Below are 19,742 nucleotides of genomic sequence, written 5' to 3'. Positions count from 1 at the left end.
TTCCATTCAAAAATCTTGAGATTAACCCCTGTTAGAAAAATTTGAGCCAAATTTCACATGGTATCTTTTTATCCACATATTAGAAGAAAAAAATAGTACTCAAAGGAAATATTTTTGATGACCTTGCAGATGAAGAGTCGTAAAAAGTTTCTTTGTCTTGTAAAGAGATGTTTTTTGTACTCAGAGGACAGAGATGTGAGTTTTAAGCAAAGCACACACTCTTTGCACATGAATTGAATCGTCTTTGAAAAACATTTCCTTGTTCTTTGTGAGGATTTGGCAGCAAGTTTGCTTCATGAAGTCATTCCTCTCCACTGTAACTTGTAAAATGCTGCAGGGTTAAGCTCTGTACTCATGGTGGGTTCAGGTGACATCAGACTTCTTGTCTTCATGTTGGGTTTCTGTTGATATAATACAATTGTTTTATGTTTTCAGAAAGTGTCATGAGATACTATTCGTTATGATGTGGTGCTAATGACCCACAATTAACCACACACCTTTATGTTTCACAATTTTATTAGAAAAGACATCAACACTTCTCACAACCCTCAATTTTCACTCCAGTGATAGAATCACGCTCCTTAGAAAAGAAAGAAAAAAAAACAACTCCCCTCAAATTTCAATCAGTCTGCTGCTTCCACTGTTCATCAGCATGCAGCAACAGTCACACAATCACAGAACAGCGAGGGAAAGAGGTGTGTGGCAGCAACAACACGTCTTTCTGAAGGGGAATGACAACCCACTCCTCCTCTTCCTCCTCCTCTTCCTCAGCTTCTGCTGTTTGACACAAGAAAGACCAAGACCTCATCCTTTATTCTGCAGTTTTAAACCTCCAGGTGTTTCTGCTTTAACTGGAGGCCGTCCTGCTTCAGAGCAACGCTACAAACCAGGATGCAAAAATCTCACACACTTTGAGGGCCTGCATTCATTTCGTCAACAAAGAAGAATGAAATTAAAGCTCGGCCTCACCCTCTCACAGACACTCAGACTATAGATTCTCTCTGTCCCCTAAAGGTCACTCAGACGAGACTGATCCCTTATGTCCAGGTCTCCTCTGTGAGTGCTGCAGATGCTTTTTTTTTTACAGATCCAAAGAATAAAACTGATGAAATTAAAATACGCCTCCTGACCACAGTCCTGGAAGTCTTCAGAGAGCACCCAGGACAAGTTTCTGACACTCAGTCAAATATACTTCAGTATGTTGGGACTTTAACTCTAGATGTAATGAGAGCACAATTCAAAGATGGCTATAATCAATGCAGAGCACTGTACAATATTATTATTATTATTATAATTATCAAAGCGTCTGAACTTAGCTCTTCAGGTACAAACATGGAAAAGCTGAACTGCTTCAGATGACAGAAAACAAACATGAACCTACATGATGTCGTAGACAACAAAATAACGTTTACTATGTCAGAAAGTGAATGATCAGCTGTGTAAAAATAAACAAACATGACATCATAATGAGACAATTAAATTACAAACAGGATATCATAGGACATGGAGGAGCATACACTGACATTAACCTAGAGTATTTTACTGCCAAAACACAGTAGAATAATTTATTACGGTGAGATTGACCAAGATTCAGTTTGTCACTCCTGGCTGCGACCCCTCCCCACCCAGTTCAACAGTCCTCTGTTACCATGGAAACCCAGTGAAACAAGAGTGCAAAGGCTCTACTGCTGGCCCTCCTTCTTCTCTCCCTCTGATGAGCCCGAGCTGCTGCTGCTGCTGCTGCTGCCTTCTCGCTCTGCTGCCATCTGCAGGAGGGAAAGGAAACAAGAGGTGAGTGACCATAATGACAGGGTGAATGTTTATTATATCCACCAAGGAGGTTATGTTTCTGGGACAGTTTGTCTGGTTGTTTGTCTGTGAACAACATGACTCAAAAAGTCACAGACGGATCTGGATGAAATTTTCAGGAAATGTTCAAAATGGGATAAGGAGGAAGTGATTAATTTTTGGAGGTGATCAGGATCACCGTCTGGATCCAGAAATTTTTTTTTTGTATCACCTGTTGTCCTGATGCCTGCTCCTAAATGGAGTGTGTCTGTCTCTGACTGCTCTGCCTGTACATGAACAAACTTTAACGATAAACTCCGTGATGCTACAGATTGTTATTCCCAGGTACTTTAAGGCAAATAAATCAACACCAGAGCCCAAAAATAAAAGTCTGGACATGCAGTGCACTCTAATGCTTGCTACCAGAATAAAAGTCTCCTACACAGAGCAGACTTCAGCAAGCAGAGAAAAGTTCAAACTGTACCTACACTGAAATGCCTCAGACGCAAAACAACACTTGTGTTACAGGATTCAGATTAATTACCCACATTAAAAACAACAGTCTGCTCCACTTTTTTCTGTCTGATTCACACTGACAAAAAAAAAACAATTCTGAAATTGATGGGAATCCATCGTAGCCACAGATGACTTATATTCCTGGGCGTTTTTCCCTCATGTCAAACTCTTAAGCAGATTTGTGTTTTCTTCTTTGTTCATTCTGTTTCTTCTGGCGTGATATAAAATGTTGGATACCTCCTGTGAGGTTCAGCAGATTCCAGAGGTTGTATTTGATTTCAGGTGTTTGTTGAGTTTCTCTTACCTTCTTGTAAGCCATTTCGAAGAGTTTGAGAGACGCCTGCTGCAGGGTGGAGGCTGCCTGTTTGATGTTCTCTCCCGTCTCTGAGTCCTTGTTGGCCAGAAGGTCCCGGACCTTTGTGATCTCCTCCTTCAGCTTGGTGCACTGAAAACAGGCAAACCAGAGAAATTAGACACCACCAGTGATGGTTTTATTAATTTAATCAAATTGGTCAAGCTTTACTTAACAGAAGTTAACGGCTGGTGATTTCAGGATCAAGCCAAAACAAAAACAAACCTTTGGGAAGTTTCTCTTTAAATTGTCAGATTTTCATTCACAAAGTTTAGAGGAGATTGAGCAGTGTTTGAGGCCAACACATGCTCCTCACAAATGTATTTCAACTTTAAGAAACAACTGTGCCCTGGTGAAAAATGTAACTAGGGACTGCATTGTTATTCTTAAGCAGATTGAATTTAATCATATTCTTCATCTCCACTCTGTTCCAAATCTCATTTCTCATTTATTGGCATTTCTTCTAAATCTTGCAGGAAGTAGCTCAAAGAATTTTTACCTCATCAGCGGGCAGCTGGTCCTTGAACTCCTCCATCTTGGATTCTGTGTCATGGATGATGCCCTCAGCCATGTTGACGGCCTCCACACGGTCCTGTTCACAAAGAGGAATCAGTGAGTGGATGGTAAACATCATCAAGGGGACAGACGTTTTTAGAGGAGAAATCCAGCATGTGCCCAGAGAGGAGTTTAAACACATCAGTGACTCGATGCTTGTGACTGCATTATCTTTGCACACTTACTGGATTGTGAACTATAAAGACATATACTTGTGTCAATGAACCAGAAACCCTCCCAAATCAAAGACAAGCACACCGACCGCTAAGATCTGGGTTATAACAGAGGACCCAGAGAACTACGTCTTGACAGAGAGCTGCTCCAAACACAACAGAATATTAACGGTTTGTATTTATAGATTACTAATAAGCCTGGTTAACAGCTTGATAATGTACTGTAAATATTATTTCTTTAGGGTCAAACCTGGTTAACTAAGGTTAGATAAAGAAGACACATTTAATAATACAGCTGCAGATGATGCTGGTGTTACAGTGTAAAGTGTGACCCTGTTAACTGGTGACTTATCAGCTAACCATCACTGACATGTTTGGCTGAGGGTCAACAGCTAGCATGGTCACTCTTAACTCAAGAACACCAGTGGCTCTGAAATGACCAGAGCTCATTAGAAGTTGACTTCATGGTGTAGTATTGTTCTGACAACTGACCGCAGAAAAACAGACATTTTTATGCTGCTCAGTTTGAATCTAGTGTTTAAAGAACGCTAACTCGTCTGAATGAATGACGCTAAATGTCTCTTCTGCAGCCAAAATGCATACACATATTTTGATGCTGCCTGTAAAATGGTCTATAGAGTAAGGAAATATACAAGTGGAGCCATAAAGGAAAGATCCTAAGTAGGGATGAACCGCTTACCGGCTAGGCTGGTTATCGGGGCCGATATTTGGCATTTTGTAGCATATCGGCATCTGCCTTTTTTTTTTTAAATCCGACGGCCGACAAGAAACAAATTTAAAACTCTGTTGTTGCGGCTCTGATGCAGCCGCTACGCTGTCTGCAGTCACTACTCAGTCCCTAGCACTGTCCCACCCACAGTACCATCTGATTGGTTACAAGCAGAGCCATGGCTTGGGAAACAGCAAATCAGCAGTGCAGTTACTTCAGTTTTTGCAGTTACGTTGACATTTTGGAAAACTTTATTTACTGTAGAAAACTTGAGCTTTTTTTTTTCTTAAGTCTTAATTTAACTTTTTAAAACATGCTGCTAAGCCTGGGAGCTGTTTAATAAACATATGCTTGAAGGTATTTGAAAGAAGTGTTGGAGTTTGTATTGTTCAAGATTTTGACACCAATATTTGCACTTTGACTGCAAATTGATATCGGCCTCCTTGACAACTAATAATCGCTATCGGCCCGGAAAAATCCACATCAGTCTATCTCTAATCCTTAGTCCAGGTCAAGTAAAGAGATAACGCTCTGTAAGAAACATTGTGGCTCTATTTTTAACGTCTTGATTCAAATAAAAGAGCCACAGACACAAAACAATGACTGTTTCACTTTTCAGTGTGTCTCTGCTCTGCTCTCTGTCATGTAGATTAGTGTCGGAGCTTGGTTTGACATGATTTAAACACTAAGTCATGAACAGCTGAATCTGAAGCTCCTCAGTGTAAATAAGAACAAGACTGAAACAGGATGAATCAGCACTGACGGTTCAGTCAGGACATCTTTACCTTCCTCCTCCTGTCCTCCTCTGCGTACTTCTCAGCATTCTTGATCATGTTCTCGATGTCGTCTTTGCTGAGTCCTCCTGATGACTGGATCACAACTGAGGAGAGAAACCACAGAACAGAGGACAGAAATGTCAGACGCAGGCTTCCAGAGGTCAATCTGCTAATTTGATCATCAACATGTGTGATAAATCTCTGCTACAGCAAACACCAGGTTATGCTGAGGAGTCATGACTGATGCGTACTCTGCTGCTCCCGGCCGGTGCCCTTGTCCTTGGCTGAGACGTGAACGATGCCGTTGGCATCAATGTCGAAGGTGACCTCGATCTGAGGAACGCCGCGGGGGGCCGGGGGGATTCCCACCAGGGTGAACTGACCCAGGACCTTGTTGTCCAACGCCATCTCTCTCTCACCCTGACACACCTTGATCTCTACCTGAGTCTGACCGTCGGCAGCTGTGGAGAACACCTGGAGGAGAGCAGAGCAGAGAAGTGAGGCACCTGTCTTCGTCTTTTACACAGAGGTCAAAGGTTAACGCTGCTCTGGTTTCCTCCATCTCTGTAAGTACCTGGCTCTTCTTGGTGGGGATCGTCGTGTTCCTGTTGATGAGTTTGGTGAAGACTCCACCGAGTGTCTCGATACCCAGGGACAGAGGCGTCACATCCAACAGCAGCACGTCAGTGACATCACCAGCCAGAACTCCACCCTGGATGGCTGCTCCAATGGCGACCGCCTCGTCAGGGTTCACGGACTTGCTGGGAGCGCGGCCGAAAAGGTCCTGGACTGTTTGTTGAACCTGCAGACGAACAGAGCATTAAATCTGCAGCTCTCCTTCTACAACCACCACCAGACCAGAGTCTTACTGCTGCTGCTGAACAAAGAGACACTTCCCTCTCCATCAGATCAATGACATTTGAGTTTTTATGCACAAAAAAAGAATAAAAACTTTTCAGTTTTTGCTGTTTGGGACTTAAAGTCTATTTTCTTTGGACATGGATTAAATTTCTTCTGACCAGGGATGGGTTATGTTTATCAAGTCATACTGTACAATACTGACACACTGTATTCCTGCTAGATGGTGGCTGTATGACGTCCCTGAGCTGTTTGCTAACCACAGCACATGAGAAGAAGGTGACTGCATGTGGGTAGCAGTTGTGTCACTTTATCACCAATCATCTTCTTTCATTAATGAACCAACCATATTTTAATTTGTTTTGGGGCTTTAATGTCTTTATTTGGGGAGGATACGACAGATGATGAGGGCTAAAGCTTCTGTAAATGGGGTGCAACTTTGAGCCGCTCCCATCAGGTCGATTCTATAGACTGCCATGAGCCACCAAACATGTTCCTAAACTTGTCCAGTTAGCAAATAAATGACTGATGTCTTAAATTCAAAAGATAAAACTCTCAAAGTGTCCCAGGTTCACGGTGGATTTCCCTTTCTGATCATTAAACTCATCTTTCAAAAGAGTCGTTGATGAGCTCATGTTCAGTTACTAAATAATTCTGTTTCCAATTTTAAACTGTTTACAAGCTACAATAATTATAACACACATGTTGTTCTCGTAGCTGATGATGTATTATGTTGACAATGGATGATTGAGGAGCAGCACACGCTCTGTCAGCTTATCCTCGTCGATTGTTGTTTTTTGATCCTGAGGTTTTCAGGTGTTTTGTTTTTTGTAAGGTCAAATTAATTTTCCCACATTGTGAATGAATACAGTTAATTCTATTTTACTCAAACTAGCCCCAAACATTTCTTGAAAATCTGTTTTTTAATTGTGGCTAAATTTTTATTCAAAACTTGTTTTCTCAGAGTAATTCACACAAATAGCTCCAGCCTGTGTTCTTCATTTTCTACATGTTTAGCCCCATAACAGCCTTTTTTACAACTAACTTTCTCCAAAACTTGCAGAGAATTAAAACTGCTACCGACCAAGAAGATTAAAAATATTTTAAAAAAACTATAGCTACATGCTAACAATCTGTGTTGACTGGTTCTTATTGTTTAGTTATTGGAGTCAGAATCAGAAATCCTTTTTGTATGTTTTTTTGAACGTCACATTGTTGCAGACACTTAGGTAAACAACGTATTACTATAGTATCAGTGAAAATAATTTTAGTACAGAACAAAGTTTTCCACAATTTCTGGACAAACTGTGTCCAATGAAACGATCCACAAACCTTATGTTTATTTTTTTAGCAGGAGTCTCTTCATCCTGGCAGACTACCTGTGTTTGTTTATATCTGGCACGCCGCGCGGACTGATACACTAAGCGGCGAGCGCCTCGTACCCAGCTGTGGTTCTGCGACGGAGGTTGCGCCGTTTTACGACACGATGAGAACTAGAGCCTTATTTAGCGGTGTTTTTGTGTGAAAGTAACGCGCTGAAAATTCTCTAAATAAAGCGTGAATGCAGACCGATATCAGATTTTTTCGGTGGGAGTCCGTTTATTTGTGTTTTTGGTCAAGTAAAATATGGCCCCGTCTGAGTGCAGAGGAAACCGGCAGAGGAGCAGGGAGGGGGTGTTTGGTGCGAGTGCTCTGGGCTTCTGCTGCACAAAAACACTGCTGTAGGGGTAATTTCTGCCCTAAACCTTGTGATAGGACCCAACTTGCAGACTCAGGCTGAAGCTCCTAAGTGTTTGCTCTCCCACTTTGTTTTGCTTTTGACCTTTGCAGATGCTCCCTACATCAAGTCTCAGCCTGCTGAGAGGTCAAAGAGTTCACTGTGAAGGGTCTGCAGACTCATGCTCCTACCTTGGGCATGCGGCTCATTCCCCCGACCAGCAGCACCTCTCCAATGTCTCCCTTTGACACCTCGGCGTCCTGCATGGCTTTCTGGCAGGGAGCCACGGTGCGGCGGATCAGGTCAGCTACGATTCCTTCAAACTGAGAGCGGGTCAGCTTCATGTTGAGATGTTTTGGACCAGAGGCGTCCATGGTCAGGTACGGCAGGTTGATGTCGGTCTGGAAGAGAGATGAAACGCCACGAGTTCACTGTTTATGTCACACTTCATTACACTGGGGGTGGAGCCTAATGTGTTTGTGTGGCCCTGTACTAGGTCTATCCTGTGGTCAGTACCAGGACAGACCACTCTCACCGGGCCAAGTCCTGCAGCAGCTCAGCAGCAGCAGACCCTAAAACAGAACCAGCTGCAGAGAGCTGCGACACAGGACCTTCTCTTCCAGCGCTGTAACACTGAACCAGACACAGGGACAGTCCGGACAGCTGACTGAGAGCTGGACTGAGGGAGCTAGTTTCAGGTGTACAACTCAAATCCTGACTCTGATCCACTTTAATGTGTTTCTGATGCCACACCTCTGAGGATTAAAAAGATCTGTGTACCTGCAGTGAAGAGGAGAGCTCACACTTGGCCTTCTCCGCAGCCTCTCTGACTCTCTGCAGAGCCATGTTGTCTTTGGTCAGATCCACACCAGACTGTGGAGAGAACAGATCACATACATGAAATCCTGAGTGGGGACAGACCTGGAGGAGCGGGAACCAGCTGTAGGCTCAAAGAGTTTACCTCTCTCTTAAACTCCTTGACAATATGTGTGAGGAGGTGCTGATCGAAGTCCTCTCCTCCCAGGAAGGTGTCTCCATTGGTAGACTTGACCTCAAACACTCCTTTCTGGATCTCCAGGACTGAGATATCAAATGTTCCTCCGCCCAGATCATACACAGCGATACTGGAAACAGACGAGTTGGTTAGAGAGCTGGCAGTGTTTCCCCATAAACAACTGTTCCTTCTGTAGTTTTACTTACATCTTATCCTGAGTTTTGTCCAGACCGTAGGCCAGAGCGGCAGCTGTCGGCTCATTGATCACACGCAGGACGTTCAGACCAGAGATCTGACCCGCATCTTTCGTAGCCTGGAAGTTAAAGAAACACATGAGAGACCTGGGAATGTTGAGTGACTGATACTGTGAAACACTTCTTCAGTTAGGTTCTGAAAGTAGTGTTTTAAAGAAAATCTGATCTCCATTCATTTCCAAAACAAACGCAAGCTTTGTTAAGAGTCACGTCTGGGGGGGCTGGCTGATCCGTTTCTGGCCTGTGGCCCCTTCCCCGCATGTCAGTCCCCACTCCCCATTTCCTGCTCTATCCACAGCCCTCTCTCCTATCCAGCTTAAGGCACAAAAGACCAAAAAATATATACATTTTTTTTTTAATTAATTAACAAAAAAATTAATGTCAACACAACAGTGTGCATGAGACTCTGAGCGAAAAGTGTCATTGCAATCTACTTTACACAGACAGTTCTCACAGTCCCTTTAAAGAAGGGGTATTGTGTTTAAGACTTTCTGTTGCACCTCTGGAACCTTGTAGTATCTTTATCAAAACTCAAAAATAAATCTCTATTTCTCTTCTTTCTTGCTGTCTTATAAATCTTTATTTTAGCCTCTGTCTGAAACATTTTGTTTTAGCTGCTGTCTCTTTAAGTATCCCAGCTTCACAGACCCCCTTCCCTCTGATTGGCCAGCCCTGTGGAGGCCTGTCAGGGGCAGAGCTGTGGGTAGCCCTCTTGTTAAGATCTGGTGCTTGTTTCAGGACAAACCGTTTTGAGCAGTTCATAGGCACACGTGTATGTCAGAGTACCTGTCTCTGTGAGTCGTTGAAGTAGGCTGGTACAGTGACCACGGCGTTCTTCACTGTGGTTCCCAGGTAGCTCTCTGCAACACAAACATCAAATCATGAACCCAACTCCATGATGATGATGAAGATGATGTGAAAGAAACAAAAGCAGCTGCCGTACCTGCAGTCTCTTTCATCTTCATCAGGACGAAGGCTCCAGCCTGGCTGGGGGAGTACATTTTCCCATGAGCCTCCACCCAAGCATCGCCGTTAGATGCTCGAACAATCTTAAAGGGGACGTTCTTCCTGTTGAAAACAAAACACAGACAGACATTTCAGTTGAGTGATGATCACTTTAACAAACAGAACGATAAATGTTCAGCAACAGAAGGACAAAGACGAGCTGAAATAAATCACGCAGGATTAAAAAGGTGAATAAATTCTAAAAATGATTTAAGAAATAAAATGAATGTGGACTAAAACAAAAAAGAGTCACAAAGACTGAGGCCGTGTCCACACAGCCTTATTTTCAAAAAATAATACCGCCCCTCTCATTCGCAAATCCGCCAATAAGTGCAGCTCGAGGCATGTCAAACCCATAATTGTTACTGTTCCAGACGTAAAACCCGTCAGCCAATCAGAATAAACCCCTATCATTTAGCTGTGATGTTTGAGAACCAAAATCTCTGTTTACCAGCAACTACACAAAAACCATGAAACCAGTTTTCCAAAATCTTCACTTTGACCGGAGTTTTCATAAAACACTATTTTTAGAGACGTTAAGCTGTGGTTTCGTGTGGACAGCAGGCATGAAGGAATAAAAATATATCCGGTTTCCCAAATACCCGGTAACATGTGGACATGGCTCTGAGTCTGTCTGTTACGTGCTGTATGTAATAATGAGGCACTCACAGGTCCTTCTGCACTTCTGGGTCATCAAAGCGGCGTCCGATGAGCCTCTTGGTGGCGTACAGAGTGTTCTGAGGATTAGTGACAGCCTGACGTTTAGCCGGCATGCCCACCAGGCGCTCCCCATCTGCTGTGAAGGCGACGACTGAGGGAGTCGTCCTGGCTCCCTCTGCGTTCTCCAACACCTGGAAGAAAAACAGGAATGAGTCTCAGACCACACAGCTCGTGGCCTGCTGCTCTTTACCTTCATTACACTATGTTAAAATGTCAGAGCTGAAATCTCTTCAGGGGGGATCAAAACACCAAACACCTTTTACTGCCGAGTCGCATTTAACCACATAATGAGGCAAAATGAAAGCGTTCCAGTAACAGTTTTTGAGCTGCTTTTCCACCAAGCAGACCGGTTCAGTTCGTCTCAGTTTGCAGCGTTTCCACTGATTTATCCCGGGACAGATCCCCAAAAACCGAGACGAGCCGGCCTACCTTTTTGGGACCCTTTCGTATGGGTGCCAGACTGAACAGATCCACTCTCGGAAGGTGGAGCAACAACACTGCAGACCGTTAATTGGTCAAAAGAATCATCACTAACCCTGGCAGCGGCTTCATTTCTCCTGGTCGCACACAGTCTTCTCTGAAACAAAGCTTGATTGTTCTTTGTATCAAAGAGCTACATGCCAATCACAGAGAGGACGAAATGCTGCATGTCTTCCATCTGTGCTCTTTGTTTACTGTGTTGCGTTTTTCTTCTTTGTTGGATTTATTAGTGGGGTGAACTGTGTCGTGCTGCTACGGCATCACGCTGTTGTTTAACAACTGCGGCTTTCAGCATCCAGCTTACACGCTGCCTACCACTAGAGGGCACAGTCAGGCTTAACTGTACCAAACCGTGCCAAACCGTACTGAACCGAACTGGACTGCTTGGTGGAAACGCGGCTTTAGAGACAGTCTCTGATTTCAAGTGAATACTGGGTTTTAAATAACCTTTAGAATTACCGTGGAAAACAACATATTCATTATTTATCAGGGTTTAGGCTGTTGTTACTTTAAGTTCACACCAGATAGGAATATAATGATTTGCCTGAGTGAATTATCTGTTAAGTCACTGAAAAGATGTGAGTAGTAAAGAGTTCTTGTTGACAGCATGAGTAGCCCGGGTTCATGAGAATTAAGTGGTCCAGTATGGATCAGTACAGTTTGGTACGGATCGGTAAAGCTTGATCCTGTTTGCATTTCCACAGTCAACTGTGCCCTTCTTGGTAGGTGGTGTGTAAGCTGGATGCCGATAGCTGCGTCAGTTTGACTGCATAGCAGCGCGACACGGTGTACCCTGCTAATAAATCCCACGAAGAAGAAAAACACGACACAGTAAATGAAAAACTGTTTGGTGATGCCATTTACCAAACATAAAAGTAAGTTCTTTTCACAAAGTCGACCGGAGATTTCAACATGGCAGTGTTATGTGTTGTTCTTCATTATAGATATCGCATGGGAAGTGACGATTCTTTTGCTTTGAAAGACTGTAGTTTTTCTAGCTCCTTTTCTGGGGTTGGACCAGTGTGTCTGGTCAAACAACAGGAAGGTACCAAAATGTGGAACGGTACGAGTCAGTAATTTAGGGTTTAGTCAGAGGAAATGCCACATAATGTGTGCCATACTGAGATGAACCAAACTGAACCACGTGGTGAAAACTGGGCTTTAATGTTCAATGTTTTATTCTGAACAGTTGTACCAAAACCTGCTTTCACCGAAAGGCCATGACACCAGCAGATAAAACCGACCAATAGGAGGAAAAACTGCTCTGACTGAGTCTGGGGTGATTTCTAAGCTTTCAGGGCCAAGATACGTTTTGTTTACAAAGAGAACTGTTTTCATGAAACTTCACCAAAACCCCAAAGCAAGATAAGAACATCCTTATCAGACACTTCTGTTTGACCTAAAACACTCTTTTGCTGAGCAAACAGTGAGTGTTGCAATTCAGCTCCACTGCATGATGCTCGGACAAAAGAAGAAGACAAACACCAACAAACAAAGAGAGGCAGCGTCACGGTTAGGGCCACACACCGAGGGCAAACAACTCGCCAACTGACGGGATTCAAGCTGCAGGATCAATGATTCTCTTAACCAATCAGTTTGGTATCAGAAACATGTGACGTCACAGAGACTCACAGTCATGACTTAAGCTTGATTTAAGTTAGAGTGCCACCTTCTGGATAAAATACCTCTCTACATTCAGTGCTGGTATAATGTCTGCATCAGTGTGAAGGGCACAGCTGACCTTTCAGTTGTTAAAATGAAGATATATCAGAAGTGTGCAGTCTTTTCTACTTCTTCAGTAGATTTTAAAAGATGACACAGAGACTACAAGACAACAACCAACTGTTACCCACAAAAAGATCAGCAATCAAGACAAACCTGCAGACTTCCTCAAGGCACTGTGACCTGTTTTCTTAGTTTACATGCTGCAGGCAGCAACAGTTAGTTATTGGGGTGAGAAGCAGCAACAGAAACACTCTGAAACAGGTCAGGAGACTGTCACAATCCCCGCAGCTTCAGGAGTACCATCACCTTAAGTCAAAAGCCAGTGTGTGTGTGTATGATCCCTAATCAGTTATACAGAAAGATCTGAAGGCCAGAGAGCCAGCACCACACTGAGGTCAGTGTTTACAAAGTCCTCACATGCATAGCTCAATCCAATTTAGAGAGAAGCTGATTATCAAGGCAGAATGAGGGAAGAGATGTCATTTCAATACAGGGTTAAATTTGGACACCCGACGTCTCACCTGGAGACACTGATTGTGTCAACTCCAGTTTTGACATTAAAGGAAACAGGTTTAAAAACAATAAGAGGCAGAGAGGAGCTCAGCCTCTGATCAGCAGACCAGCATCGGCAGGAAGAGTTTACATGTGAAATGATGGAGGTAGTGATAGGGATGAGTACCATTCACATCTGAAATGATACGGTACCGATGCCCAGCACCTGGCAAACTGTACTGATACTCTACAGTACCAGCTTTCTGTACTTTTGTGTGTGTTTATGTGGTGATGAATATTAATTTGATAAGTAATAAATTCTCAAAGTTTTTCAATTTAAGATATTTATTTCATAGCATTTAAACCTGCAATGCTATGTTCATGTCCAGCATGGAAAACCTACTCTTCCATCCCTCACAGTCACAAGGATGTGTTTAGGTACCGAAACATGGTACCGTTTGATTTTACATGGTACCCAGTTGGTACCCATAAAAGTACCAAATTCAGTACCCATCCCTTATTAGAGGTCAAACAAAGACTCCAAAATCTCCAGAAAGACTTATAAGGGGGAACACTGTCCCTTAGCTAAACCATCATCTAACCCATCACACAATAACAGTGAGTGTTCAGCTCAAGTAGCAGATTCAGCTCAAGTCTGCACAAAGACTGCAGTTCCACGAGCATCCACTAGAGGCCTGGTCCAAAAGCAAATAGGAGCCCAAATTAAACCCTCATTCTGCAAGAAGTATTAAACATCCTCAAAGCTGATGACGACAATGGGAGACCAGCTCGGTTCCTTTCGTTAAAAAAATCTGCTGGACATAAGAATGTGTTTGCATTTTTAATATCCAAGCATCCTTATTCTCGTTCAGAGGCTGCATTGATATTTCCTTATGCTCTATAGTTCATCCTCACCTTGGCCTGTTTACCCTCCATGACTGCAACACAGGAGTTGGTGGTTCCCAGGTCGATGCCAATAACTGCACCCTTGACTGCTTCTGACCTACAACACACACAGTACAGACACACGTTACCCTTTTAATTATTACAGATATGTTTAGATTTTAATCCAAAAACAACACAGACATTTACATTAGCTCACATGGCTCCTCTAATCATTACTACAAACATCCTTGGAAATAATATCTGTATAATCATAGTTTTCACCTTCCACATGAGCATTTAAATTTGTCCTCTGCACTGCCCAAAGGTCACCCAGCATCACTCTTTTTTATTGTTACAGTCAATATGGGAAGATGTGTTTCACCTTCTTATCAATCATTGTGCAATGATGTTCCTCTTATGGACAATCACAATTTTATTATGTGAAAAAACTACAATTTCACGCAGCTTTATTCGGATGTCTGTACTGCTGCTGCTTTCTCAGGTCAAAATTTTCTAACAAGACATAATCATTCAGTGTGCTGATACTTACGCATAGTCTCTCCTGGAGAGAGCTCTGAGAGCATCTGGCTGGAAACCACTCCAGCATGCCTGTAACACACCAAAAAGAGGATTATACCACATGAATGAAGAAAAATCCCATGTTAGGTGATGTCTTTTAATTGGCAAAATGAAAAAAAAAATCATTATTCATTACACAATAACAGCACGTGTAAACCAACTAACAAGACAGACTAATTCTCACAAAAGTGAATGCAAAAAATTACAGTGTCTCGAACAGCTGATAAGTTTTCATGGGCTTAAAAGATGAAATTGTGTAGGTAATACATGAAAAATTTGTTGCAATCAAACAGGAAATAGGTACCTAGGATAACAAAGAGCTTATAAATGGTTGTGTCAAATTTTGGAACAACATGTGAGAGGTGAGGGGAGCTTGCAGGGAGGGGGACGAGCCCACTGAAGGTCACTGAGACAGTCACCAGGTTCAGTTTGTTAACAAGTGAACGTTCATGTTACGTCACTCACGCCGGTTCCCTCGGTGGTTATTTCAAGACAAAGTGTGTTTTTTTTAATAAACTCCAATAACACAACGACTAGTTATGCAATGTGAGCCGATAGCCTAGCATAGCATACCGTATCATGTCGGCTTTTAAAATGGAAACTCGCACATATTCAGCTGCATTTAGAAGTGACAGTCCTCAGTTTGTCTTTAATAGTGACACACATTGGTGTCACTTGTCGATTAAGCATACAGTATAGTTCCTGAAAGGCAATAATAAAGGACATTAACACTGTCACGAGTGAGTTAGACGGCCTTGTGCTAAAGTGTTAGCATGATATGCTAGCCGGTGTTCTGCGGAATCATGCTACCCGGCGAGATGTGATATCGAGCGGCTCTGCGCTTGCGCAAAGCTGGCGCAGTTTCCGTTTAACGTTAGCAAGGATCGTGACAGTTAATACATGCTCCCAATTTTAGTATATTGAAACACAGCTTGTAAATTAAAGGTTATAACGAAATCTACCTAATCAGCAGAAAGCATAGTGGATATCTAAAAAATGACGCTTCACCTTATTTAACTGATAAAAGATTTGATAAGGGAATAGACAAATATTCACTTCACATTAAAGCAGACCTCACTTCAATAAGCAAAATACATAGATGTATCATAATACCATAAAGTTTGCTTATACGTGATGTGCACAGCTGGAACGCCATTAAAAGGAAATTTCTGATGGGGTAGCACAACTCGCCGGAACACCTCGTTTACTCTGACATGTCTCCTGACCAAAACTCAACATATGCGTATTTTGAGTAATGATTGAGCTCGACTGAAACTCACCTTCTTGATCAGAGAGGATACATTTCGTGTGCAGCTGCTTGTAGGAAGAGTCCTTGAAACGCTTCTTGCGACGCTCAACATTTTGACAGTTCGGCTTTCAGGGTAATGAATCTCAATAAAAACGTCCGAAGCGGTCGAAAGTCAAACCAAGCTTGTGTTTGTTAATCGGTGAAGAGCGCTCTCGGATGTCCGATCCCCAGTGTTTTTAGACCCAAGGTGCTGATTCCAAGGTGAATCTGGAGCTGATGGTCAGGTCTGATGCAGCTATGGACCGCCGTATGAAGCAAGAAGTGTGAAGCTCTTTCTGGAATTATCCAACACATGTTGCACCATGCACCGCCGAAGGCCCCCATATTAGGCAGACAACTATCTGCCTGACTCATTTTACTCTGTATAAAAACCATTTTTCATTTTAATTTTTAATAATCCGATAATAATGATAAATATGAGGCTTCGAATACAATATCAAACAACTAAGATTCAAACACTTGTCACAAATCTCTAATCATCATGTCTTTTCTGTTCAGGAACAAGTAGGGACAGTTACGCATAGTGGGCATGTGAAGGTCATGATGTAAGGAGTGGGACGCGGGGGTTTCACGTGCGTTACATCAGGGACACTTGAATGAACATACCTACCTTCATATCAGACAGATCGTAGTAACGTTGTGTAGTTGCTGTAGAAACCTGATCGCGTGTCTAATGAAACATACGTGCTGTCTTTGCCATTGTTCAATACCACACGCTGCGCATGGAGTACCTTTACCTGAAAGCATCCTTCACACTCGGTTCAACAACAATGCCTAAAGAAGAGTTTGAAGAGATGACCTGAGAAGCATCATGTGCCTATCTTGGAATCTAGACACATGGAAGTGACATACTGGAGATATTTAAAATAAATGGGCAACTGAGTCTGAAGTCCAGAAAGAGTACCCTGATCAACTGCAGAGACCGTTTTCTTTTTGTTTCAGAAGTATTGTAACTAAGAAAATTGCTTCTGAGACTTTAAAATATATAAAACACATCTATTTATCTTTCCTAAGGAGTTATCATATAAATATCACGGTCTTAACAAAGGCCCATTGGTGTCCACAAATGGAAAAGAGGACATTATAATAAAAGTTTTAATTTAATGTCGTTTAGATTGTGTTTTAGTCGTGTAAAACTTGACTGAGCTGGATATACAAATCATCACCAACGTTAAAAGTTCAATATGTCATTATTTATCAGACATTTAAGCTGCAATGACACAAAATGTCTTTTGGCAGAAATGGAGTTAGAAATTCAATTATCCACTTCCTCGTTTCGACCACTTGGTGGCAGCAAGAAACGGTAATAAAGCAGGTGTGTCAAATGAGACAGCACAAGGTAACCCAGATCGAGTTAAAGCAGTTTGTTGTACAAATTGTAAAATAACTCTACCGTAGGCCTATATCTATTTGGGAAAATCTTATCAATATCATTTAAATAAAAGCAGCTCTATTGGTTTGGTAAACGTGTTTACATTGCCAAAGCAAGTGTGTCATGGAACAAATGTCCACAGTTGAACACACAACAGATGTGCAACAAGTATGCAGTGGAAAAATTAAATAGAATTAAACTCTAAAAAGAATTTTAAAAATGTTTTCACTGTATATTAAGAAATATAAAGATACAACAATTAACTTGAAAGTGTTAACAATAAGTTTAAAAGTGAACAGTTTTATATAGGACTGTTCAAAAGCATTGGCATACACCCTCCTGGTCCTGGCTCTTTTTCTTTTGTCTCAACATTGGGAGATGCACCCTTTCAAAAATTCATTCATTCACAAATTGAAAATTGCATGTTGGTTAACTGATTATTCAGATACAACTTTAAACTACCAGCTCAATCAAGTTTTGAAGCTGAAGCTGATTTCTCTTTCTAACAGCAGTATTTTTTAAGTTTATTATTTTAGGAAAGCTAATAAGGCAAAGTAGCAATAGAGACTCAACTCGAAAAGATTGAAAGAAAGAATGAAAGAAAGAAAAAATCAAAATGAACAGAGAACAATCATGTCAAGGAGCTCATGTCCAGACTTCCCTGAAGGATAAGCCAGTCTCTTAAAATCCAGAAGTCATGTAGTCTGCTAATGAGGACTAAAACAAGCCTCCTGATACAACCTGTGCAGCCCACATTCAGTGAAGCCCCTTTGAAGGCTCTGTGGGAACTATATGTTTGGCACTGATTGTAGTGACACCCGTGGTCCAAGACTCCATTTCCCAAGAGCACCTTTACCCACTGTTGTAAAGACTTGACTCCTACCAACGTAGACATTGGAAAGGAAGCAAATGAATGGAGAGCAAATCTTTTTGACATTGCTTACAACAGTATGATGAATTAAAAAAAAAAAAAAAAAGATGCACTTCTGGCACCAGATGGCAGCGCCCGCAGCCAAATAACTTGACACACTGAATTTGTCACTCTAAGGTTTTGCCCCCTTTTTGAATTTTTGCTTGAGTTGTACATCCCTTTGGACAAAAGCTTCTGCTAAATGAAACTGTAGAACTGTAGAATTGTAGTTCTTACCACAGAGAGTTTGTCCTTCCTCACCGCTGGTGGAACTGGGAGTGTGAGGACAGAATTACAGAAGGACAGCACAGGAAATGTCGGACGAGGCAGTTATGACGCGTCAGTGGATTTGGATGAGGAGGAATTTTACAAGTTGGGGATCAAATAACAGAAAACATTTCTCTACATGCCTGTTCCTTCTTTCTCTTCCTTTTCTCTTGTCAGGAGCCAGAGGCTAGCAGGGATGAGTTCTGGCCTAAACCTGCTAGTTCTCCTAACTGCCTTCCTTGACTTTTTTCTAACTTCTTACAACAGACTCTTTCTTTTCTTATGATTTTGGATAACCTGAGCCTTTTTGACAACTTTCAGACTATTGGTTTATTCATTTGGTTTATAAAAGTCAATGGCTTAAACTGTAATCTCTGCCCGTAACTCTGCTCATTGGCTTTTTAGTTTCAGACCCAATGATATAAAGTTACTTTCAAAGTGAATATTTTTTTAATATAAATGAGAAAAAACCTAATCTTCATCTTCTAGTCGAATTCCTTACATGTTCTATTATCAATACCCTTGTGACAACCAGAGCATATTATTTCCCATACTTCATCCTTAATTATAACATTCAACTCCAATTCCCAGTTAGTTCTAATATGAAGGGAATTGTCTAGTGTATCACCCAACAGATTTCTGTATAAATGGGAAACATGTTTTTTTATTTGGCAAATGATGTTTAGTTATAGTAACAAAGCAAGTTTCTATGTTCAATGGGGATCTTTAATAATATTCCAGTCTTAATGATTTGTGATGTAATGCCTAACCGGGAAATATCGAAACATATCGCTTTGAGTTAAAGAGAATTTTTCTTTCAGGTAAGAGAACGGCTGTAATACACTGTCATGAAACAACTGGTCAATAACCTTTAATTCTCTTCCAGCCCAGCTTTTAAAAGTAGTATCCATTGTTGAGGGAGGAAAATCTGTATTTCCAGCAATCTGCATAGCCCATTAGAGGGCAGCTATTCCCCTGATTCTTTTTTGGACAGTCGACCAAACTTTTACCATGTGTTTGACCCATATATTTTTAATTTCCAATTTCTTCTGGGATTACTTACTCAAAAATCACTAAGTTCGATAGAGTAATACCTGGCAATGACATCTGCTCTATGTTTACCCATCCCGTCTCCAAATCATTGTTAATCCAGGCTACCACTGCTATTAACTGTGCTGCCCAAAAGTAGTATTTTAAGTTAGGGAGACTGAGTCCACCCCTATTCTTCCCAAGAGTGAGTGTTTTAAGTCTCACCCTTGATCTCTTATTCTGCCAAATGAATCTA

At 41.8% G+C, this 19,742-nt stretch overlaps 1 protein-coding gene and 1 non-coding gene across 2 annotated transcripts; both read right to left on the bottom strand.

Moving 5' to 3' along the window:
• Window positions 1-1,414: 1,414 nt before the first annotated feature.
• hspa9 (heat shock protein 9) lies at window positions 1,415-16,199 on the bottom strand. Its single transcript, XM_074674369.1, has 16 exons — window positions 15,880-16,199; window positions 14,571-14,629; window positions 14,051-14,138; window positions 10,388-10,569; window positions 9,657-9,781; window positions 9,500-9,573; window positions 8,666-8,772; window positions 8,427-8,589; window positions 8,246-8,338; window positions 7,657-7,866; window positions 5,465-5,692; window positions 5,142-5,364; window positions 4,900-4,994; window positions 3,156-3,248; window positions 2,609-2,749; window positions 1,415-1,766 (listed from the first exon to the last, which is right to left on the bottom strand). Exons 1-16 carry the CDS (start codon window positions 15,958-15,960, stop codon window positions 1,683-1,685), a joined length of 2,046 nt encoding a protein of 681 aa, XP_074530470.1. The 5' UTR covers window positions 15,961-16,199; the 3' UTR covers window positions 1,415-1,682.
• LOC141794040 (small nucleolar RNA SNORA74) lies at window positions 7,942-8,144 on the bottom strand. Its single transcript, XR_012598487.1, has one exon. It is a non-coding gene; the product is annotated as a small nucleolar RNA SNORA74 (small nucleolar RNA).
• Window positions 16,200-19,742: the final 3,543 nt, after the last annotated feature.

This window comes from Halichoeres trimaculatus, unplaced genomic scaffold (assembly GCF_033239565.1).
Source record: "Halichoeres trimaculatus isolate MK-OKI-2021-1 unplaced genomic scaffold, fHalTri1.1 fHalTri1_scaffold_7, whole genome shotgun sequence".
Lineage (NCBI taxonomy): Eukaryota > Metazoa > Chordata > Actinopteri > Labriformes > Labridae > Halichoeres > Halichoeres trimaculatus.
The sequence above is the reverse complement of the archived record's forward strand: the minus strand, read 5'-3'. Positions and strand labels throughout refer to the sequence as shown.